The 25,206-nt window shown below is 46.4% G+C and overlaps 1 protein-coding gene across 3 annotated transcripts in view; it reads left to right on the forward strand.

Moving 5' to 3' along the window:
- Window positions 1–25,206, forward strand: part of TMEM132C (transmembrane protein 132C) — a 182,922-nt gene that overhangs the window by 33,883 nt on the left and 123,833 nt on the right. For all 3 annotated transcript variants that reach the window (XM_077787270.2, XM_085593385.1, XM_085593386.1), the window contains exon 2: window positions 20,319–21,207. In XM_077787270.2, the coding sequence (XP_077643396.1) occupies window positions 20,319–21,207 (889 nt within the window). The remainder of the gene's footprint in view (window positions 1–20,318; window positions 21,208–25,206) is intronic.

The raw sequence follows: 25,206 nt of genomic DNA on the forward strand, positions 1-25,206 counted from the left end.
TAGGAGGCTTCTCACTGTTGGGAAAACTATTGACACCAACTTTCAGCTGCAAAATGAGGACTGAGCATTACAGACCAAATTTTGCTTAAGTCCCAGAGGCCAGATTCTCACAAGAGCTCAGCCTACAAGATAAAGAAAAAAAAAAAGACATTTCCAAATTGACTAAATTTCTAGAGCCCTGTAGGTTGGATCTCGAGAGTTGCTGCCTGCTCCCAGACTCCAAATTTGGTAATGACAGTTCAGCCTGAAAGTCTGCACCCTAGATGTGTTGTAGCTTTAATTTTGGCCCCTGAGAAGGCCAATTAACTCATACAGACCTAATGATGGCTCATCTGCACTTTAATTAACTGGGGCTATGAACATATTCAGTACAGGAGCCATACAAGAATGCCACTCACATTTCACTTTAAGTGTTCTGTGTCAGACACCATCACCCAGGAATGAGCTGCTGCTATTAAATTTCATAAACAATCATTTGAAATAAAGAGTTGTCACAGGGGCAGACTTAAGCAGCATTTTAATGCTGCATCAATGGCACTGCTGAGCTGAGAATTACAGAACTCCCCTCCAGTCAGAAAGGAAAGGTCACCAGCTCTTGGTCATACTCACCTGAGTGGCCAGGGTGTGATTTATTTATTACCCGAGTGATTTATCTCTTCTGGAAGTTACAGATGTGGTTTGGGAGGTCATGAGGCCACCAGCCCTGCCTTGGCATCTGCCCTGGGAGCAGCCAGAGTGTGTGTGCCAGTGCTGGCTGCTGCTGGCAGCTGCTTGTCACTGAACTGACTCTTCCCCAGTGAAGAATTGTGGCAGCAGGGCAGTAATAAATTCAAAGCAGTCACTGTCATGGCCACAGCGGGAGAATTTTTGTTATTTTTGTTTCTCATATCCACTTTCTGAGATGTGTGATTTAAAGGAACCATGTATGTGATGTGGCTGGGGGATCTGAGTGCTCACTGACTGATTTTAGAGGCTGAAGCAGCTTTTCCCCCTTGTGTTGTGCTGCAAACCTTCCCTGTCCTGGGCTCAGCCAGCTCACAGGGACCCTGTGCAAGTGCTGCTGCTCCTTTTAGGACTGAGGAGTAGGGGGCTCTGAGCAGTGGGGGGAAATTGAAGTTGCTTTGAGGAATAAATGATTCCTGCTCAGTGCAGAGCTGTGGAATTACGACCCTCCCAAAGACAAGATCCATGTTCCTAAAGCACATCACCTTGCTGGGAGGGGAGATGAGAACTGACTCAGGTCCTCTTTGGCAGCTCTGTGGGTTTAGTGTTTTGGAATTTCTGGGGAATCCTGTTAGGGTGAGTCGGCTCAGTCACAGAATGAAATGTGCCAATGCATGTTTGAGGAATTTGCAGTTCACTGAAATGGTGTAATCAGGGCAGGGAAATGTGTCTGTGTGGAGTGAGCTGCTGTTCATGCCTCCTGGCATCATTACTGTCTGCAGAAACACAAGAGTTTCTCATAGGTCATAGATGTTCAGTTCTTTGTGGATACCACAGTAATTCTCAACAAAACAAATACAAACACATATTTTTAACTATCCTGTCACGTTTGGAGTTGCTGAACAGAGTTCTCCAGTTCTGTGATCAGTTCAGCAGGAATAGTTCTCTCTGTCTGCAGTAAGACCAGGTCAGGCTCAATCTCCAGGAGTTTCATACCTTGGAGCAAGTTCATGGATTCTAAGAGGAGCTGCCAACGCCATCTAGAGTTGAGGCTGCCTGGGATTTCTCATTATTATAGGAATTATTGTAAGGAAATAACACCTATTTCTCAGCGCTTTTGGCAGAAATACTCTAAAAGAAAGAAACAAATACTGTCCATTAGCAGAGTGCCTTTTTCAGCATCACACTGAAGAAGGAGAGATGTGCTGCAAGTTCCTTCTCTTCACTCAGGGGGCTGTGTTTCATTTTTCCTGAAGCAGTTTTTTCTTCTTGAATTCTTTTCCTTTGCTCTTGAGTGCCAGGTCTGGTAAGGTCTGACACACCCAATAATCCCCCTCTCATATCTGCAGTTACAAAAACCTGGAGAAACCCAAACCTACCGTGGAAACATGCTGGTTTAATCAGGATTTTTATCAACTGTTTTGCTTTGTTCCCCTGAGTGTTTCAGGATGCTTCCATAGTAGGTGCAAGGGAATTCTGGGAGATGGAAATGAGGATTTCTATGTAAAATGTGGGATTTGAGGGGGTTTAGAAGGAAAGGTGAACTGGGTGAAATGGTCAGATCCCATGATTTTCATGCCTGTTTTTCAGCTGGGAAGGCTGTTCTGAGGCACTGAAGGAATGGTCTCAGATCCCTTCCCTGCAGTGTGCTGGAAGTGGGACTGGAGCTGGGATGAGCAAGGTGATCATCTCACAACAGCAGAAAATTCTTATTTGCTCCATGTCATCCATGAAGAGTTTCCTCCTGCTTTGTATGAGGAGTGTGAGCTTGAGTTCAAGTAGTTACTTTTTAAATGAGATTGAAAACAGCCAGTATTTAGTGTTTTAGTGAATTATCTAGAGACTAGGAATCAAATCTAGGCATGCCAACTTCTATCTTGCTTCTCTGCCCATTAGCCCGTGCTCACCTTTCAAGATTTGTTTCAATTGGCAGCATTTCTAATGAGAAATGCAGCTTTAAAAACCAAAAGGACGTTTGTCTTCTTTAGTTCTTGAGATGCTTTATTGTGAGGCTCGTTATGGTTCAGCTGAAACTTTTTGAGTAGGGGACAGTGTTGAAGCTGGAAGGAAATGAATGGAAAATGCAAAATAGAAGGAGATTTAACAGGATGAAGTTGTTCATGTGGTTATTTGGTGGTTATGGGAATTAAATGTGCCCAAGAAATTCCCTACTTGACTATCATACAACTGATTCCCACCAACATAAAATACTAATATTCCATCAGTGAGGTTTATTTATGCTCTTGCGGTAATAACTTTAAAAATGCTATGAAAAATCCTTTATTTACATTAATAATGCCACTAATATTTCCTGGATCTGGTGAAGTTATTGCTTTTTGCTGCTTAAGGAGATATAGTAATTCAATATATAAGCTTGAAGGAAAATGGGGAGAGGTGTTTCTCTGAAAGGAAATGAAGCTAAAGCTCCTAGGAAATATTTCTAGCCCACATCAAATTGAAACATCTCCAGCAGAGATATTTGCCAGTAGGTGTTTGGTGGGTCTGTTCCTGAGCATGGACACTGACAGGAGCCAGGCTTTTGAGGGATGGGGTGGCCAGGGAGGATGAACCAGTTCTGGCTGAGGCTGGAAGGAACTCCCAGAAAACAGAAACCTGCTGGAGGTCTGCAATTTCCATCAGTGCTGGAGGAGCCAGGAGCAGGCTGGAGCAGTCAGGGTGGGTTTGTGGAGAGAAGGGAAGGGTGGTGTGGAAACCCAGGGCTTCCCTCTGTCTGCCCTGGCAGGGGTCAGGAACCCCCTGGACAGAGCCCCCAGAGACACTGGCTGTGATCTCTGCCCATAGAAAAGAGTTTTCAATCTTACAGCATGAATTACCAGCTCTGAGTGTTTGATATAAGTAATAATTAAATGTGGCACGGGTGCAAAAGTCAAATTTTAGGATTCTAGATAAGGGGTCCAAAGGGGACAAGATGGAGGAAATTGGGTGTGCCTTGTCCTTTTTCTCCTTCTTCATGCCCTCCATGTCTCACTGTGGTGTTGGCATTTTTCTGTTGGTTCAGGCTGGGGACACACTGTCCAACGTAGGTGACAGATATTGGCACGTTCTTGTAAATGCAGCCCAGGGAGTTTCTGGTATTTAATGTTTGTCACATCCCACTGAGGGCAGAGCCCCACACGCTGCCCTGCAGGACAGAGCTGGGCAGGGCAGCAGAACATGTGAGAGATCAACAGAATAAACAACCTGGAAACCAGCACAGACCAATTATGGCTTTAATTTGGCAGTGGGGCAGAAAGACAGAGACTTTTAGAATCTCAGAATCATCAATAGCTCAGATTCCAACAGGGTGGGATGGGCTGGGCAGAGCAGCACAGCTGGGACTCGGCCCCCCCTGCCCTGCTGGGCTTTGCTCCTGGGGCAGATAATTCAATAATTGTCTGGTGCTTCATCCCGTAAACAGCTCTGCTCACAGCCTTGGGACTGCCAACACCACCAGTGCCAGAGCTCACCCTTGGTCAGGGGTGGCTCCGTGTGATGGAAAAGTCTCTCCTCCAGCCCGAGCTTCCCAAGAAAGGCTCAGCAGTCTCTGTTGTTGGGTCTCAAGGCAGTTTATTGCAAGTTATCTAAAAGATTTTCTCCTGGGGCTGCTGTGGTTTGCTCAGAGCTCAGGCAGAGGCACACACACACCCTGACATCCTCTCTGACCCCGACTGCTTCTTCTCTCCTGCCCAAGGCTGCTGCTGTCTTTTATATGGTACATTACGTGTTACATGGGTACAGTTTTCCCCAATGCCTATTACCTATATTAAATGGTGATTTTCTGTCTTTTATATGGTACATTACGTGTTACATGTTTACAGTTTGTCCCCAGTGCCTATTACCTATATTAAATGGTGATTTTCTATCTTTTATATGGTACATTGTGTTACATATTTATATTTTTTCCCCACTGCCTATTACCTATATTAAATGGTGCCTTTCTACTCTAAACCAATCTGTGAGTGCCAACATCACCAAGAACATGGAGGTAAGGAAGAGGAAAGAGGGAGGAAAGGGCAGGCCCAAATCCCAAATCCATCTTAAAACCTCTGACCCCCATGTACAAAACCAAAACCCCCCTGTACAGCACTCAAAAATTCTTCCCTCTAATTTGTGACTACTTCTACTCTAATATCTAAACTTTTGTGACTTGTTCTTCCTGCAAGGTTGGTAACTCATTCCATGGCTCAAACCCAAAATCCCAGCTGTTTCCAGCTGCCTGCCAGGGTCTCAAATGCTTCTGACCTGGGCCCGGAACCTCCAAAAATGTCTGAGGGACATTTTGAGTTCCGACACACCAGCAGCCCTGTCAGTGCCTCTAAAGCAAGATAAGGTTGGTGTAGTTGTGAAATGCTAAGCAGTAAATATTTTGCTTGTTTGCTTCTACTTAAAATTGAATCTTGGAGGATTTACATGCAAATTCTATCAAATACCAATCTTTGTTCAGCCTTTGCTATGTGTTTTGATTTTTTTCTTTCTCTCATTAATTTGAAAGCATTTGGGAAAGGAAAAGAGCCAGTGTTTTCTAATTGGCTAACATAAAGGGAAATTGCTAAATCCATATGTAGGCACCAGACTGTGCTTTGTTTCTTAATGGGGCTAATTCTGCTGAGACCTGAGGGACCTGAGCATCACCAATCAGGTTGCCCGTGCAGGTATTTCAGTTTAAGAGGCTGGTTCAGTCCTCAGCTGCTGGGGCCTGCCAAGGGGGCAGGAGTTACATCTGCATACTTGAGGAAAGCATTTGAATTGCTGCTGGAATCCAGATTCTTTTCTGTGATAAGAACATGTAGCTTTATATCTTGGAAAATTTAATTTATCCTGCCCAGATTTTCAGTCAGTCCCAAGAAAGCCAGAAGGAGTAAGTCCATTGCTGTGACTGAGTTGGTGTCACGCCCTTATTTTTAAGATGAATTGGACTTTCTTTGTCTTCTGTAAATATTGCTGAGAATGAAATTTGTCACTTCTTTGCAATTAGACTGGTATCAAATATTTAAGAAAATTTTGTCTCCTCTTCCTGCACCTGTACCATAGCTCCTATGTGGAGCTATGTGAACAAATAATGAAAATACATTTAAATAAACGTTTTTCCTTTGCTTGAATGTATTGATATACCTTAATATACTTTGGTTTTATAATTTGAATAGTTCCACTATTATATAATCACCCTTTGAAATACCCCAAGGCATTTTTGAGCGCTAGTTAAAGCCCCAGGCTTTAAGTAATTTCTTTCTGCAAAAGAACTTTTAGTTATTTTATTTTAGCTTCTGCCTATTTAGAAATGAGTGGCCTAAGGTAACCCAGCATCCCTAGGGGAATGACAGATATGGTGCCTCTATTGTGGGATTACCTTATTTTGGGTAGCAAGCCTTCATCTGAACTCAGTTTTATCATCTTGGCATAACTACAGTGAGCAGTTGCATGGTTTATTCTTGACCAGTTGATCTGAAATACTCTGGTTTTTCTTCTCACCACTGCTTCCACAAAGCATCCCTTAGCTCTTGATCTCTGCAGGTTTCTGACCTGCACTTTGGGGAAAGACAGTACATTTAAAATGGTTTAAAATCTATGTCCAGCTCTTTTGCATTTGAAGGATCTTGGTCCTGTTGGAATATTTTGGCTTTAGTTCCCCCCTGGGAGCAGCAGGACTTTTGGCACTGTGGGTTCCTCGTGGTTGCTGCTGTGTGGGGGGAGGCTGGAGCAGGGAGGCACCGACCTGGCTGGGATAGATTTGCTCTTTACCTGTTCTGCTGTGGAGTAAATCAGAACAGATTTTTGGCTCCGAGCATCTGTGCATAAATTCCGTCTGAATAGGAGGTGAGTTATGAAATGAGATCAGCTCTGAAAAGTAATTCTAACCACAGCTAATTTTTTTTTTTTTTTTACAAAAAGGTATATAAATGGCTACCTTTTGAGCAGCCAAGGAAAATCAGGAGCTTGTGTAGGCTCTGAGATTTTGCCAGATTTTGTACTGATTCGTGTTAAGTCTGGTTTGCTTGAAAGGGTGTTTCAGAGTGGGTGTGAGTTTTCAGCATCAGGAGGATGTGTGTACCTGAAGCTGGGCTGAGGGCAGGCACAGAATGCTGTGTGACAGCTTCAGCTTGGGCACATCCCTCACAGCCACCCTGAGCAGAGCCTCTGCTGGCCTTTCTTGCTCCTCGAGTGTCTCCATCTGTTTGCTGACCTGGGCACTGCCTGTGCTGGGATGAGATGGGAGCAGTGACCAGGCTGGTGCAGCTTGCATTTGCTGCCTGCCTGGACTGGATCTGACCCAGGCATCTGGAGCAGAGATGGCTTGGGGCTTCTTTGTTTGCTAAGTTTTCTGAGCTGAAGCACGACAGCTGAGGAGGGAGCACTGGAGGGCAGAAGTAAATCCTGGTGGTGTAAGGAGGGAAATCAAGTGACACACTGCATGACAAATGGTGGTGTGTCATCGAGGACAGGGCTCACTGTGCCAGGGAGGCTCTCCTGAGCTCCACGAGGGCTCAGGCCATGAGAGATTGCAAGGATGCTGGGCTCCAGGACAGTTGGGATGGATGGAGACCAGAGATCTCTGAAGGCTGCTCTTAGAATATCTGGTTTATTAGAGAGGGTGGAAGGCTCTGCTTGGAGTCACCAGACTGACCCGAGGCAGGGAGAGGCAAGGGGTAGAGGGAGATGGGAGAGGATCCCAAGAGGGAGAGGATGCTCCAAGAGAGAGTGGGAGTTCCAAGAGGGCGTCTGGCTCCTCAGGGACTCCTTGTCAGGGGGTTCAAGGTGGGCTGGAACAAGACTTGGGGCAGTGGGGTCACAGACTCCTGATGCTTCAGGGGAGGGTTACAGGTGTGGGATGAAGCACACATTGGGGTGACATCGAACAGTCCATTTGACCCTTGGACCTACCTGTAGGTAAGGGCATTGTTCAACCAGAAGGGGGATTGTCTTCATCCTGGCTGTACTATTGTCTTCTACTTGTGCAGTAACTAAGGTTTGGTATGTCACAACTTGTTACCATCTCAGTCTCTGTATTTTCTAAATCCTTTGCCAGGCAATCATATTTATAAGGCTTTCCTATTTTATCTCCCCCAACAAGAGATGGCCTGGGAAGCTTTCCCAAAATGCTGTGTACACTGCTGGGGGCTCGCAGGCCACTTCAAAGAGCCCAGGCAGGCATGCAGAGCTAAAGTACACAGCAGTGTGCTTTGAAAGGGCTGCAAAGGGCTCCCAGTGCTCTCCCTGCTGCAGGGCAGCTGATGGCAGGAGTTGGATGAGATGTTGGACACGTTTTGTTCCGTCTGAGTGACGGTCTCCTGACTCCAAAACGAGGAGAGCAGCACACCTCTGTCTCACCCAGGGCGAGGGCTGCGAGGTGCTGGGGCTGCCCAGGGTGTTCATCCCGAGTCAGGACTGGGGTTCAGAGGGAATGTGTGATCTGCAGAGTGCCTCTGCTGGAGCTGCTTCTAATTAGTTGTTTTTATGAGCTCCAGAGTCAGACAAAAATGAGGAGCCCTCCCCTTGTGTAGTTTCCTGTTTGCTGGGTGCATGTAAAAGAGATCTGGCCCTGATGTATGTTAATAATGAGCTGATAATGTAAGCCAGCTGAGAGATGTGGAGTTAGTCTGGTGTGCTGCCAAGCAGGAGGTGAAAGTTCAGGAACTGACTCATGTTGCCAAGACCTGGTCCTGTGGAGAAGGTCTGCTCATTAATAGATTGAGTTTCTCATTAGGGCTACAGAGCATATGCTTACAGCCTTTGGGTTGCAGGCTGAAACCCAATCCCAGTAAAAGCCTGCTGAACAGAGAGGCAGATTTACTGGTAAATAAAGGATTAAAGGAACACTTGGCAGGGTTGTTGGACTGGAAACCTGACTGGCCTTTGAAGATTTCTCCATATTGTAGGTCCTCCCTTTAAATTTATACCAAGAAGAGATGTGTTCTGCTCTTTACCAGGCAGCCCAGAGGTCAGAGCTTTCCACAGTCTGCTCTGTGTCCAGCAAGGGTGGAAGATATGGATATCTGTCTTCTAAATCAATGCATGATACTGCCTTTAAAGTAAAACCTCCCGTGTAAGTTGTTAGCTCAGAGGAGCCTGGTGCAAACAAGGCTTCCCTCCCACACCCCCCTCACTTGGAGGCCTTGTCTGCACACAGAACAAGACTCTGCATTAGTTTGCAGAGCAAGCAGCTCGGCATTTACAGCATCTCTAAAACTACTCTTGTTCTCTTTGGTTTTCTGAATGAGTCTCCAGCAAACAGGCACCACTGCCTGCTTGGGTTCCAGCCTGTGATGTTCATTACAGCTGACTGTGAATGGACTTCATACTTGGCTCAACAGCTTCAGCAAACTGAAATGCAGACAGGTTTAAATGCAGTTGCAAAGGGGAAAAAAATACATTTATAGCAGTCCAAAAGCCCTCCAGCTGACAAGAGTGCTAATACAGTACTTTGGGAATTCAGGGTGGCATTAGCTTTTTATTTCTTTATTGAAGGAAAAATGATCCCTGTGAAAGTTTTGATTATTGAATTGGATGATGTAATGGCTTTGTAGCACTCTGCCTTAGCTGGCAAGGGTTACCTGGGGAGACCATGAGCCAAGAGGAGCTGCAGGAGAGGCCTTGGAAGCTGGTCAGGATGGTCAGGTTCCTTTTCTTGTCATGAATTGGAGTCATTGCTTTGTTAGCTAATGAACTGCAGGAGTGGAGAGAGCCGTGGATTTTCTGGAACCCCTCTTCCAGCAGAAGGGTTTCCTTTGTTCCTGCCTGCCCAGAAGCACAGGCAGCTTTAATCACTGCAGAAATCATTGTCTGGATGCAATAGCCATGCTAGAGCACAGGCTTTACTGCAGCCAGGTGTCCTTGCCTTGCTCAGATGTGGCCAGTGAGGCCGAGAGGCAGTTCAGGACTTGGATTTACAGTTTATCCTGCAGAAATGAGCTGTGCTTGTGAGTGTAGGCACAAATACATGTTTTACCCGTGCTTGTGCATGCAGCATGTTTCCTTGTGATGGTACCCACTACTGCTGTTACACAAAGAACTGTGTTATTCCTTTTATATTAATAAGAACAAGCAGAAAGATTTTTTTTTTTCTAACTCCAAAGCCTCTATTGAATATCACAGACCGAGATGTGGTTGTGGAGCCCACCAGGAGCTGAGATTCACATTAGTGATGGAATTCCTGCAGCAGAGAGAATTCCTGCAGAAAGAGAAGCCTTTCTTTTCCTAAGAAGGGCTGCTGGGGATGAGCAGCTTGGCTCCGTGGGATCACAGTGGGATCACAGTGGGCAGGGGGTTTGTCACCACAGCAGTGTCACAGCTCCTGCCTGGCCTTGGGCACAGAGTCCCAGCCAGGTGACAATGGGGACAGCCAGGTCCTACAGCCTCCTCAGCCCTGAGCATGCCTTGGTGTGCCAGCACCTCCCTGCCAGTGGAGCCCAGAGGTGAAATCAGCTTTTATCCAGCTGCCACCCATCCCCTGCCCCAGGCTCTGCCACCAGAGCTGCTGTGGCTGCTGGCAGCAAAGCCAGCAGCGTGAGTGGACAGCAGACTGTATTGAGACATCTCTGGCCAGACACATCAGCCCCTCCATCCCTCAGAGGGCAGATAAAAACACTCCTAATGCTTAATAACATAAATTTGGAGGAGATCTTATGTAAACATATTCAGTGAGCCCTCATTAATTTCCCTTTGGAGCCAGGCTGAATGAAGATGAGCTTCAAAGAAAGGAAGAAATTAAATTTGTTGTTAAGGACTGCACATGTTGGAAAAATGGCAGGAGGCACTGTGTGTTTTTAGCTGTGTGAATTAGGGATTTGTGGCAGGGACGTGGGGGAGGAGGAAGGTTTGGAAGTTATATTGGGAAAGGATAAAAATAGTGCTTAGAAAATGTATAGCAGGGCTCTATTGCATTGATTTGCTGGGAGCTCTCAGTGATTCTTGAGCACAGCAGCACTTTAGGAGCACGACACATTCAACCTCTTCAAAAGATGGTGCAAGTCATTTGCTCTATGCAGTTTTGTGGTGCTCAGCATAACAAACTGGCATCCATCATTGTCATTTGTCTTTGCCAATGACTTTAAGGACACTTGAGAAGCAACAGGAAGGTAGGATTCTGCTTTCCACCCACTCAGAAAATACAGAATTACTCTGTTGTACCTTCAGAGCTGCACAGGCCAGCTTTGCCTCTGGCATTCCTGCCCTCCCTGAAGTTGATGCAGACTGTTGCTCTGCTTTGAACATAAATTGGATCCAGGTTCTTGTCTTCATCTTAGGCAGTCCTTTATCTCTGGCTTCTGAATGTACTCCTTTTATATAATCATCATCTTGGAAAAAAGAACTTGGTCTCATTGGCTTCTGCATCCTAGTTCCAGACCTGGAATTGCCAGAAGTGTTCTCCCAGACACTTTCCTCAGGGATGGCACTGTTGGAGTGTTTTGGTTTGGCCCTTCCTGGGCAGGTTTTAGCAAGGCAAATAAAAGATTTTATTAGAGCAAATAAAAGATGTTAGAGAGTGACTTCTCAACCATTTTCTCTGCCTTAAAAAACAGAATTAAACCCACGTGTTCATCATTCTTCTGCATTTTCTCCCTGTGATTTAGCATTCTGTCAGATCTGCTTGTGTTCCTCTGGAAGATTCCCTCCTCTGGATCTCATTTCTCCTTTTGTAGTTTTGCCTTTCCCCTTCTCACTGCCAGCACCACAACCACTTTGTTCTCCTGTCGTTTCTGGCCCCACTCACGTTCCTGGTGTGGGTAAGCTGGGAAGAGGAGATGCCAGAGGGCTGCAGCTGGGGCTTGGGGAGCCCCTTCCCTCCTGCTCCTGCCCCTCAGCACCAGGGCTGTGGCTGCCAGGGAGAGCTGGGCTGCTCCCACAAAGCTTTTGGGTCAGGACAGGACCCTTGAGAGACACAATTTGGGGGCTGGGGAGTCGCTGCTCACCCCTTTGCTCTCCTAGCAGAGCCAGGGTGCTTTAAAAGCAGCCCTTGGAGGTGTGGGAGCACGAACACCAGTGCTCCAGCCATCCCTTTGGATTAATCCCTGGGAAAGAAGGTGTTTAACCAGATAAATTTCCGCTTGGTTTCTGTCCTGCTGCTCTTCTGGAATGATGAGTTGCTTTGTGCTCTGTGACAAAGAATTACTTGGAGGTTAAAGGTGATGCCGAGTTCATTTCCCCAACAGGCAGGGCTGTCCCCCACCCCCTCAGCCTCGTTTCTCAATTAATCTTCTCATAAATCCTCATTGCATTTTTGAAATGGAGATGATTAGCAGGGCTGTAGCCAGGATATTGAGATATTCTGGCATGGTTTAAATCACAGTTTGCATACAAGCAACTTTTAATACATGCAAGTATTAAAAGTGTACATGCGTTGCATCTGTTAGTGCTCTAAATTCTTCCATGAAGGAGAGAAGGGGAAAGTAAAGAAGGGATAATTGGCTGCTTTACTCTTAAATTAAATTTTCATATAAATAATAAACTTTTTTTTTTTTTCAAGAAGCAATTAAAAATACTTTTGGGTCCTTGCTGGTATAGCACATGATGATTTTCCTGTCTTTTATGAAACTTTATCGATTTATCCAGTGATGAAACTTTCTCGAGAGTGGAATTCTGCAACAGTTAATGCTGATGCAAGTCAGTACTTGCAGGGTCTTTTCTTCTCTGCGATTTAGCTGTTTCCCACCGAATTTGCAGATTGCAGCAGAGCAGGCAGCGGAGGCTGAGGCTCTTGGTTCCCGCTGGCAGACGGGGCTGTGTGGTCCTGGCAGCAGCTGCTGCCCGGCCGTGCCAGGTCCGTCCCTCAGCAGCGAGGCTCTTGCATGCCCTCACCTGGGTGCCTTCACCCGCTGCCCCCGCGGTGCCCCTGCTCCCCTCTGCTCTCTGTGCTCCTGCCAGCTCAGCGTCACTGCCGAATTCCCTGTCTGCACCGTGGCAAGAATGATGGCAGGGTGGGAGGTCTGAAGGGGTTTGTTCCCAGCAGAGCACAGGAGCCTGGCAATACCAGCCCTGAGAAGGGAGTTGGCATTAGGAACGTGCTAAAAGTGCATTACAGACCCCAGGGAAAGCCTGATTGCAAGAAACCCCTTTTCCTTTTCAGCCTTGGAATTGCTCACTGCAGGTTATGCCTGGCTCTTTGGGTGATATCCCCTGTACCTGTGTGAGGCTGGGTCTCAGTGTGAGGCAATGTGAGATAAAGTCCTCTTGTTCATGTTGCTGGCTGGCTTTATTTTTCATTAGTACCTATTTACAAGAAAAAAAATACTCTTTTTCTTCCTGGATGGTGAGGGGAGGAACATTGTAATTCGTTTATTGAGTCCTCTGTGTGCTCCTTCTATGCTTTTGCAGCTGAAAGCTTCATCCTGTGCAGGTCTGAGCTTTTTGATACTCTTGGTTCTTGTTGGTTTTCATGGCAGTCGAGTGCTGAGCAAATTGCCCCAATGAGGCTCTAGGAGCCTAATCTCTCTTTAAACAAGGAGCTGTGCAAAGCAATTCAGTGTCTAAACAGAGCAGTGAGTGCCTATCAGCATCTGACAGAGACTTAAACAGCAGTGGAAAGCACAGAGCTATTAAAAACTGGAGAAGGAGAGGCAGGACAAGTAATTGATTCATTGCCAAGGCCAGAACTTGTTCAAGTTTGTAACTTACATCTTGCATGTTCCCATTTTTATGACACTTGAGAACTTTAAAAAAAAAAATAAAAACCCAAACCCGACTAACTGTGATATTCGTGTATTTCAATCATTATGGCATTCTGGCCAAACTTTAAAATGTTGTGGAGGCTTTGGTGAGCCATCCTGTAAGGCTAAATTTGATACATGCCCTGCAGAGAGAAGTGTCTTTCACAGATTGAGCTGCCATGAAAGTGAGGGTTCCTCAGCTGTGTGCTTTCCATGGGAGATGAGCAGTCCAGGTCTCTGCAAAGGTCCTGCTGAAGGGAGAGAACACCAACCACACTGGCTGCTTTTCCCCCGCTCTGGCACTGCCACTGGGCTGCTTTTGCCTGCTTTAAAGACCAGAAACCCCCCAGACAGACAGAGTTTTACTTGGCCTTTTGTGTGATGAACTCAACGTGGTTTTGACTCGCAAGTCAGTCAAGCTGAACGATGGCTTCTCTGATTTCACTGCCAGAGAACCTGGCCTGCACAGCTTTCCTGTGGCCACCATATGTTTCTGATGGAGCTGGCAATAAACTCCAGTGCCCGAAATCCTCCTCTTCTCTCCAGCTATCGGACGGGGCTGGCTGAAGTGCTCTGTGCTTTGTGGTGGCAGTGCTGACACAATGGATGGTGCAGAATGCTGGGTTCTGAGGATGAGGAGGGCAGGGCTGCAGGGAAAGGCCAGCGTGTGGCATTTTGCCCACCATGTGCTGCTCACGGGACACTGACATTTGCAGCCACAAAACCTGAATAGTGTTTGTATTCAGGCAGAAGTTTTCCAACCCTTTTCTCTTAACAAAAGCTTTCATTAGTGGGAATTGGAGTTCCAGGTATTTATCTTTGATTCCACGCAGCAAACTGGCTTAAATAGGTCAGATGGCCTCGGCACTGGAGACAATTGGGAATGGCAGCCCTGGGAATGGGGAGCGATTCCGGAAATCTTCACTGACCTTTGCATGTACACTGTTGTTTTACAGACTCTTAAGGTCATCAGCCAGTCTGAGAAAACCATTTATAGATTTCAGCCCTGAATGTCAGGCAGTCTTTGACTAATGCAGCTCTGTGAACAGAGGGTCAGAGAGAACACAGACCTGGAATAAAAGAATATCTTGGTATTTTGCAGCCAAAGGAGGTGGTGTGTACAGAACTGCAAAAAACCATTGGAGGCTGTTATTAAAATATTGGAAACGCATTTCTGATGTGCAGTTTTTTGAGAGTTCTGTGTTTCCAAAATAGACTTGAAAGCTTCTCTTTCCTGTTGGTGAAAAGGCTGTGCCTCACAAGCAGCTATTTGTGGTTTATACACGTGTCTGTTGTGTTGGTAATCCTGAGGAAAATGGAACAACCTGACAGATGTTGGATAAGGCTTTAGAATGCAGAGGTCTAATCCTGGGTTCTAATAGATGCACTAAACCAAGGAGTTTTACATGTGGTTAATGACCCTGCTCTGGATGGGCTGCAGGGCAGTGCAAGCGTTCTGATCACCCTTTTCATTCTGGGAGAGTTCCCTGGCAGTGAGCTCCAGCATCTAGCCATGCTCTGTTTGAAATATTTTTTTATCCACTTGGAGTTCCCATCATTTTGTTTTGGTGACCATCCTGTTGTTTTTGTGTTTTCAAGGAGTGCAGAGGTTGCTGGAGTACCTCTGTTCAGTGCTTGCTTTAGGTGCTTGTCATGTTCTGACAGCTCTGAAATGTCACTGTTCTGCCTCTGCTGGCAAAGAATGGGACAAGTGCTCACTTCTGTAATAAATCCAGGATTGTCTGTAGGATTTGAGTGAGGGTTTGATCTCTGGTAATGTACAAAGGATAAATTTATTAAAGATATAATCTCAAAATGTGAGAGAAGTCTCTTTTTTCATTTAACAATATACTGAATGAATGAAGTTAATGTCTCCCACTGAAATAAAATAGGAAATTTGTTCACAATAACTGATTATAAGGTCTCCCAGCAATCTTTGCAATGTGGTTTAATTGAGCTCTAATCTAGGCTAAATAAGACTGTGCCTATATCTGGGCTTAAAATATGTCTGGTTGGTTACCAGCCTCTGGACTGCCATGTATGTGAATAGGAATACCCCATTTCAGATTAATCGGCAAAGCCCTGCAGGTACAAACCTATCCTTGGACTTCAACTTCAGTTTAGGGAACTCTGGATTCAAAAAGGAACAGCTAAAATAATTTTGTTAGCATTAATTTTGTTTGATAAAATTGCCCTCACCAGGTGCTCACAGAATATTTGATAATAGGCTGCAATTTCCCTCAAATGTTTGCTCTGTGGATTTCTTTGCCAGATTTGTTTGCAGAGTTTATTTTTAGCGTCACAAATTGGTCATCATAAGCATTTGACACTTGGCATTGCCTGTGTGCAGTTAGTCCAAGGGTCCCTCAGAGGGTGGGGAGCAGCTCTGGTGGGCACACGTGAGGAGCTGTGGCTCCTGCCCCTACCCTGCCACAGCTGCTGTTTTGGAATGCTCACAGAATTCAGCTTTTAAGCCAGAAGGGAGTGTGAGTCTGCAGTTATCCCTGTAACTTGTGCAGAGAAAAACGTGCCTGTAAGGGGGATCCAGTCTGGGTGTGAAGACATGGACGAGCCATTGCTCTCTTTGTGGCTGTATTTTATCAACCTCACGGTTCAAAATCTGCTCCATATCCTGAGCTTGTTTGGTTTAAGATTCCACTCAGCCTTTCCATCAGCAGAATTTCCTATTTCTGTAAGTTAAGAAATGGGAACTTGGAGGGGATGAGAGTACAGCTGAGGTCATCCTGAGGTCTAAGTGAACGTATTTGCTGAGCTCTAGTTCTGAGCAAAACACTGCTGCAGAGATTTCATACACTGTGGAGTCACTGAGTGTGACTGAATGTGGTGCTGGCACAGAAAATTAAGGGAAAATGAACCAGCAAACAGAGCTGTTGACATTTTTGAGGTGAAGGAAACATTTGTGCTGATTGAAGTGAGTCCTCCAAGTTTCATTCTGTTCTGCAGTTGCTGAGCTGGAATATGTGATTTGCTCTGCAGGAGCAGGACAGGTTTGTAGTGGAAGATGGAGTCAGAAGAGAATTAAGGATGGGGATTTTGGGAGGGCATGGTTTGTGTCAGGTGCTCATCTGGGTGCAGGGGCAGGTGGGAATGGGTGTCCATGGAAGGAACAGGGATGACCATTACAGCATTTGCAGGACTTTAGCTGATGGTGGTGCTGTGAATAATACTAGGTGGGGTTTGTTTCTTAAAACTCTGGTGGCATGGAAGTGGAACAAAAATTAAAATCAGTATGGTGCAGCATTCAATGATAGCTAGGTTTAGGAATGGAGGAAAGGTAGTGGTAAAGCTGCAGGAAAAAGGAGGGAGAAGAGCCTGCCTTAAAAGTTAGGGAATTCGTGGTGGGATCTCCAGCTGTGCTGGGGTTCCAGGAAAACACACAGGCACAGGAATCTCTTCAGCTCTTTTCCTCTGGCTTGTCTCCTGCAAGGGACAATTATAAATGTGCCTCTGTGGGCCAGACAAGGTGCAGGGAAGGTTCTCACATCCCTCCTCCTTTGCATGGGCAGATGTCTTCTGCTCCTCGCTGACTTCCCTGGCCCAGAAGCTTCTGGCTCAGGCACAGGCAGATGGCTGCCTGGAAGGCTCCGTGGCTCATCCAGCATCAGGCACTGAAGATCCGTGGCCACTGGCCACTAATCTCCCACCCAGGAGCTAAACCCTTCATCCCCTGCCCAAAAGGAGGTCACTTCAAACCAACCTCATAAAAGAACAACTCCAAGACATTAAGCTTTTATGACTGTTCCAGTGAATCCAGCACCCGGGGCTCCAGCTCCATGTGAAATACCCCCAAAGAAAATTCCTCTTATGCTGGAATCCAAGAAATAATAAGAATAATACAGCTCAGAAGTCAGTTTCCCATCCCATGAGCTGCCTGGGTTGCAGGAATTTGAGCTGCTCTGTCACACTGGAGCCAGTGATGTGCTTAGCAGATGCCTGCTTGGGTTCAGATGAAGTGCTGCAGAGGCATATGATTCCAGAAGAAGGATTAAAAAGTCAGCAGGCTGTTACAAAGAAGAAATAATTACTTGTAAGCCTTCACTTTTGTTCTTGGCTAATACTGGCTTTGTTTGATGGTTGTTAACCTCTTCCATGCAGGGCATCATCTCTGGGCAGCTGTGACTCCTGTTGGCTGATGGGAAGGGGTGTAAAGCATTTTAAAATGCAAAAATCTATTCCAGAGCACCTGAAAGCACTGACAGGCAGAGCTACTTTTTAAAAAAATACTTTTTCAGGTAGATAAAGTAAACCCCGCTTAATGGTTGTTTAAAATAATAACTTGTGGTGTGAAACTCAGGAAAACCCATGGCGTCTTGTTTAAATAGATTCTCTGATAAATTAAAGAACTTTGCAACTGAGCTGATCAAGCATACAAAAGTGTTCTCTGGAAATGCTGGTAATTAATTATACCAGGATGTGGAAGTTATTGGGTAGAGATGAAGAGAATAGAACAAATCCCTTAAGTGATGGCCTGCAGTTGCTGATGCATGGTGTTGGTATTCTAAAAATAAAATGGACAATTTAAACTACCAGTTTGATCAGTAAAAGGCTTAAAGTGCTTAAATAAATTGTCTAAAGTACAGCCTTCAGTATAGAAATATAGGAATCCATTATGTATGGTATGAAAGTGGGTGGAAATCTTTAGACTGCAATAAAAAAAAAAATGAAGCTTTTTTTCTTTCTGCTGTCAGTCTGGCCACATGGGTTTTGCTGTTTGTGTTCAGCTTCTTAAGGCAGAAGTTTCATGACTGTTTTTCTTAATGTTGGGCCAAGTCCTGCATACCTCATGCATGTGATTAACCCAGGATAAATGAAGTGTCTGCAAAAATGAGCCCACTGTCTGTCTGAGGGTAATGTGCTGCAGCAAAAGTCCTGGGAATTGCACAAAAACAGCTGCTAAGTCTCAAGCTTAAATCTGACCAACAGCCCTTTGAAATCACAGGACTTCACTTGTCTCTGCAGCCTGCTGAGATGATTTCTGATTTGTGTGGCTCTGTCGAAGGCAGGGATTCCCTCAGGAGCAGCGGGGCCATGTCTGGAGAATTCCTGGTGGTGGAAACCCTTCAGAAAACTCGTGAGCTCAAACCAGTCCATGCCTCCCTTCTTCAGCAGGTGTTCTGTGCCTCCCCAGCACAGCCCTGCTCTGGTACCACGGGGCTCCTGGCTGAGCAGACACCGAGAAAGCAATTCCTGTTAGCCACCAAGGCAAATTCAGTAGCCAGAGTGGCCTCCCAGAGATTCTTGTCTAGCAAAGCAGGTTTCAGTTGGCATCTGGCATCTGTCCCTCAGGTGTCAGTGGCTGCTTCTGGCAGAGGCTGCAGGCAGATCCCAGCAGGCTCATCCAGGGTGGGTGAAGGGGCTTTGAGAGGAAACGCCAAAGACATCTCTGGGTTTTCCTCTTCCCTTGAAATGTCCAAGGTCCAAGGTGGATCTTCCTTTCATTCCTTTTAGCAGTGTTAGAGCACTTTGGTGGAAGCCTGACAGGCTCAGGTAAGGGAAATCAATCAGCTCAGGAGGTGACATTTGTAAAGTCTTTTCCAGCAGAATTAAACCATGTGCCAAGGATTGGAGCCTTAACTGATGTTTTATGTTTTACATGTGATTCTGCCTGACATAGAGGGTGTTGGTAATTCACTGGTTCTTTTCCTTTCTTCACCTTTTCATTTTGTTTTGTTTAAATTTCTGTCCATTCATGGCAGTTTGCTCAGTTATGAGAACAGTTCCATGGTGGCGCATGAATTAAATATGAGTGAACACATCTTAATTCCTTATTTCAAATGTATGGCTGCTGTCCTGTGAGAGTTGTGATTTCCTCATCCTCTACATTTGTCTCCTCCTTTTCTTAATTACCTCACACCTGCCTCCCAGAGCTCTTCCCTTCCCTGCACTCTGGCATTGCACACTCCACAGGACTGCAGTGGGGTTGTCTGTCAGCAGCCATTTGGTGTCATGACAGGTATCGATTGTTTATTCATTACTTGAAAACATTTAATTAAATTTGACTGCATAATTAGCACGTTAGCAGCCAGACATGCCGGGCAGCAAATGTGACTTGCAGACATCCCCAGGCTGCTGCCCTTTGTGAGCAAGGTGGTAAGACAGTGTTTCTGTGGGGTGCTTTGGGATCCTCAAGTGTTCCTGAGTTCCAGATGAATCTCTGCGTTCTGTGTTGTCCTTGTGGTTACTTTTATTCTTCAAAGAGCTGAACCTACACAGAACCTTAAATCCTGATTCTGGTGGGGTTCCCTGAGAACCCTGGAACTGAGGGCAAACTCTTTTCTCAATACTCAAGAAGTCCAGCACTAGGTGTGTTTACCTTTTGTACCTATGGCCAATGCCTTCAGCAGGAGGTAAGGAGAGGGGTTGTAAGACATAATCAATGTGTATTTGAGCTCTTCTCCACTGTTTCCTACCCTAATTTAGACAGTACATTTTGCCTTTCAGCAATGTGGTGTTAATCTTAACAGGAAAACATTTAGGTCAAAAGGGATCTGATGTTCAGCTGAAATTTGAAATTGGCCAGCACATGCTGGTTCTCTCTGTGTGCGTCTTACCTATCAGTACTTGAAATACTTCTGGGTTGTGATGCCCATCTGCATTTAAAGAACTTGGGGAGTTGTCAGTATTTTACCACAGAGATATAGACTATAGTGCCAGAAACAATACAAGAGCAAGGTTACCTGACAGAGAGAGTGAAGAGTCCTTGGAAAAGCAGTGTCTTTGCACCTAGAAGAAAAGCTCCCTTTGGTCCTGCAGGGCTGGTGACTAGCAGCCCTGGGGCTGTTGGTCATTGGGCTCTCCTGACATGCTGCGATTCATTTTCTTTTCCAGATGTAATGCAGAAAAGAATTATTTGTATCTAAACACGTAGCTACTCTGTGAATGTGCTTTGCATGGAATAATGCACCTAACTTACCAGGTGGCTCCGCTGAAGTTGTGCTGTGTTCCTTTGAGTCCATAAGCAGACTTTGTCTAACTCACCTTTTCTTTTATTAGTGACAGAGTGTCGAGGGGTCTTGGACAATAATCAGCGATTTTCTTCACTACCAACGTACCTACCTGTGAGCTATCGGCTCTTCAACGCCGAGACATCCTTCTTCCTCAAAGAAGCCAACCAGGACTTGATGAGGAACTCCAGTCTGCAGTCCAGGGTGGAGTCGTTCTTCCCATACAAAGCCAAGAGGCCGCCCGTGTTAAACGCCAGCTACGGCCCCTTCTCCGTGGAGCAACCCGTGCCCCAGGACCTCCTGCTGACTTCCAGCTCTTTCGGCTCCGCCAACAAGTTCACGTACAACTGGAAGCTGCAGGCCTACATCCTGAGCCCCAAGATCTACCTGAGCAAGCCCAGGGTGCAGGTGCTGTTCTACGTGGTGGGCAGGGACTGGGACGAGCGCAGCCCCGCGGAGCGGCTGCCCTGCCTGCGCGTGTTCGCCTTCCGCGAGACGCGCGAGGTGCGCGGCAGCTGCCGCCTCGGGGGGGACCTGGGGCTCTGCGTGGCGCAGCTGGAGCTGCTGCCCGCCTGGTTCAGCCCCCCGCCCGTGCTCACGGGCCGCAAGAAGCCGGCGGAGCAGCCCGAGGGCAGCCCCGTGGAGCTCTACTACACCGTGCAGCCCGGGGACGAGAAGGGCGAGTGCACGGCCGAGGATGGCCGCAAGGGCAACGCCATCCGGCCCGGGAAGGACGGCGTGGACGAAAGCGTGTCCCACCTGCGCAGGATTGGCTCCGTCAGCCTCTACCGGGGCCAGGAGGCCTCCCAGCTGACCGAGCTACGGCTGGACAGCAACGTGGTGGTGTGGCTGCCCTCCAAGCCCGTCAAACAAGGGGAGGTTGTGAATGTTTACGTGACCATTGCCAACAACTCCACGGTGGACCAGTTCATCCTCAGGTAAGGAGGTTGGCCGGGCGTGTTTCTGACGCATTGACACACAGAGGTGTTGGGGACGTGGGATGAATCTTGGCTGATTGGAAGCTGATGCCCACTGAAGGTTGTTCCTAGTTGCTGCAATATCTTATTTTCCTCTTTGCGTGCTGTGAAGAGGATTGAACGCCCCGTCACGGGGAGGTTTTTAGCGTGTCTGCCGTGCTGTTTATCACAGGCCCACGGCGTGCAGCAAGGTAAAAACCACTGCTTTGGCAGGGCCATTCCTGCGCCGTGACAGACGGCGAGGCATCGCAAAACTTCTCTGCTTTATGGCGCTGTTAAAATCGGGTTTTTATTGCACAGGCATGGAGTTTGAATGTAGAAAAACTTCAATTACCTGCTTTTCTGTAAGTGTTCTGGCAGAGCTCGCCTCTCCCACACACAGAGTGGTTTTGTTAGGAGAGCTCTGTAGGGAGGGTTTAACTATCCACTTGCAGTTAAGCAGTGTTTGTCTTTGGCAGCACATTTGTCCTTTAAATAAAGCCCAAGGTGTTTGATATTGCTGCTGCCTGGAAGGGGCTGTTAGAAGTGAGTGCCATTATTTTGGACAGGAGTGGGAACAGAGGAACTGCCTTACTGGGTCAGATCACTTCCCTTTTATTTTCATTTTTAGCCGTTTCCCTACCGATCAGATGAAAATCCTTTGAGGATGACAAAGACTGGGAAACTTGTTAATCACTGAAAAATTTGATGTATCTTTTTTTAACTTGTTACCAGGCTTTAAATTCAGTGGAAATTTCCACGGTGATAAGCAACAATTGCTCTCTAAAGCCTCAGGGAATCAGTTTCCCAAAAGATTCTGCACATGAAAGAATTTATTTCTAAGGCTTATATGAATTAGATTAATACATAGTTGACAACCGCCGAGGAGAATAGCCTTTAGAACAGGAAGTGTCGCTTGGCAGATAAAAGGCTTTTATTTGAAAAAGGGGGGATTTTAGTCATCCCAGAACCGTTGTGGTGTTTGCAGCTTTGGTTAAATTGGCGAGATAATCTCCCAGACACCTGTTTACTGAGAGAAACCTCTGTGCTAGAAGTATTTTCTGATGTTGCTACTTCCCTTCTATTGAAAATCCCTTTACACAAAGTAGTAGGAAACAGAATACTTTTGCACATAACAAACAGCAGCGGTAAAAGAAGAAATCCAGAGGCAGGGAGCTGGGTGTTTGTTGGGTGAATGGGAGTGGGGATCACTCTCTGAAGGTCCTTGTCACTGCCTTTATTTTTCTGAAAAGGGAGTTGGAGATAAACAAGCCTGGTGAAATCTGGGGCTGTATTTCTTTGCCCAGAAATGAGTCTGTCTGAGAGGTGCAGGAGACAGAGGTGGGAATGTGGGATGTTGGTAGTTGCCTGTGTGACTTGCTGTTATGGACAGAGAAGATCGCTGTAGTTTTGGGAACATCTATCTGGAATGCACAGTCTGACACAAGTTGGTGTATTGGTGGTTCTGTGCCAGCACAAATGCAGGTGCAGGACCCCGTGCAGTGTCTGTGTCTGCAACGAGAGCCCAGAGAGCAGAGCAGCCAGGGAACAGCAGTGCATGTGCTGGGCCTGTCCAGGGTCCCCTTTCACCTTCTCCGTGGCCATTTGCCTGCTCGGAGAGAGCTGTGTGCTCTGCTCCTCTTGGGCTCCCAGCAGAGCGAGCCCTACATCCTGTGACATGCACTCACATTTAATCATCCCAAAGAAAAACACACCACACGTTATCCCCGGGCACAGCGGGCTTGTTTATTTTCTGCTCCTTGTATATTATTCATTGAGGTATTGCAACATGCAGAGCTGAAGCAAACAGCATGTGATCATTGCTTGGGGGGTGGGAAATAATAGCTACAAATCTTCTCTGGCAAAAGGGACAGACTGGTCTAAATGACCTCATAGCCACAAATCATAGCAATTGAAAGTGTAGTCTTAAATTGTGTCTTCATTCAGAACCCTGGTACTGTATCTGTGAAATTATCCCTGTCTTTAAATTGTGTCTTCATTCAGAACCCTGGTACTGTATCTGTGAAATTATCCCTGTCTTTAAATTGTGTCTTCATTCTGAATCCTGGTATTGTATTTATGAATTTATCAGTGTTCTTAAATTGTGTCTTAATTCAGAATCCTGGTATTGTATGTGTGAATGTATCCATGTCCTTAAATTGTTTCTTAATTCAGAATGCTGGTACTGTATTTGTGCATTTATCAGCCCAGGAGCACCAGTAAGGTCCAGGAGGATGGATGAATGGTGTGGCAGGGAGTGAGGTGGGTTGTGCAGGGTAGTGCATTAATGTGGATAAACACAGCTCCTCCTTTCCTGCCCCCAGTGAGCACAGGACTGTTTTGGGAGCAGTCCAAACCATCTTGAGAGGTTGTAGGCCTTGTTCCTGTCCCGCTGTGTCACCTCTGGTAGGTCTTTACAGGCATTTTCTACCTGCAAAACAGGAAATGCAAACAGCTGGTCAGCATCACCCATTCAGCCCTTTGACTGCAGGACTTGGATTTCCTCTCATGGAGGGGGTTTGCTGGTTTGCCTTTTGTTATCAACAATAATATAAATGGGAAGATCTTGATAAAAGAGCTGAAGGAATAGAGAAGGGGGAGGAAAATATTGCCCTGCTTTTCTACCACTGGATTTCTGGGCTCCCAAAAGAGAGGTGAATTACACTTGCTGCTGATGGTACAGTGAGGAAAATTACTGTTACCTCTAGCATGAATGGTAAAGCATGAATGGAAGAAAAGAAGCATCAATACAGGAAATAAAATAAAAAAACCCAGCAATTTTTAAAATGAAGCTCATTGAGGTCTTGTGTTCTTCCCAGAGCTGCCACAAATTGGTACCAGTGACTTTGGCAGAGCTACCAGGACTGACTGTCACCTCTCCAAGTGCTGTTACACACTTATCTAATGTGAGTCCTCATTTTGGGCGTGCTGTCTGTGAGGATTAGAAAGCAAAATCCTTAGGGCACGACCCTGTTCTTGACTGCTTTCCTGAGCCCTCACACCCAGCAGGCTGCAGAAAAGGGAGAGCATCATATCCAAATGGAAAGGGAGGTGTTCTTGTGGGGGTGGCTTCCAGAAGGTTACGCTGGATGTGATTGCTGGGGCAGCTGGAGGTGAGGAGGAGGCTGGGGAGGGCTGAGCTGGGGCACAAGGCAGCTCTGACAAGGCTGTCCTGTGTGCCCTGCTGTTTGTTCTGGGGCTCACAGTGCTTCTCCAGGGACTCTCCACAACGAAAGGATCCTGCCAGCTCTTTGCCATGCCATGGTGGGGCACGGTGGGCTTGGCAGAGCCCTGTACAGCACGGGGCCAAGCAGAAGGGGTGGCAGTGCTGAGTGCTCTGTGTCACTCTGCTGGGCAGCAGATCAGCTCTGACTCACTCTGCGAGGTGCTGAACCAGCACATAACCTGATTTACAGCAGCTATTGAGCGGGATAAGTCAAGAGAAAGGGGATGAAGTTGTTACATCCTGATTAGAGAAAAGAGGTGAAACACAGGAGTGTTTTTTTCTTCCCTTTAGGCTTCTTATTAGAGATTTTTCAGGGCAGCTCGCTGCACCTGGAGGGATGTAGGTTGTAATCAGTGCTGCCTTTGTCCAGCAAACAAATCTACCCAACACGATGGATAATTAGGAGTAATAATAAATCTACAAATTGGATAAGGATAAATGCAGTGAGGAAAGCTATTAAACCCACGAGCTGGGACAGCTTTTACATTTCAGTGCCTAATGAGTATTGACAGCAGAGCTGTGTTGGGTGGTGCTGGCAGCAGCTGAAGGACCTGGAGGAGGATGCATGTAATGAGCAGCAGCAGAGGTAGAAAAGGTTGTTATGGTCATAACATCTGTGTAAGTGCTTGGGAATCTCAATATAAAGAGACATTTTGGAGGAACTGGTCACAAAAAAGGGGCATCTCCATCACTAGCTCTGCCTGTTCTCCATGACAGAACTGTCTGAGCCTCCCCAGGCAGTAATCCTCTCCCAG

This window comes from Lonchura striata, chromosome 15 (genome assembly GCF_050655825.1).
Source record: "Lonchura striata isolate lonStrDom1 chromosome 15, ASM5065582v1, whole genome shotgun sequence".
In the NCBI taxonomy this organism is placed as follows: domain Eukaryota; kingdom Metazoa; phylum Chordata; class Aves; order Passeriformes; family Estrildidae; genus Lonchura; species Lonchura striata.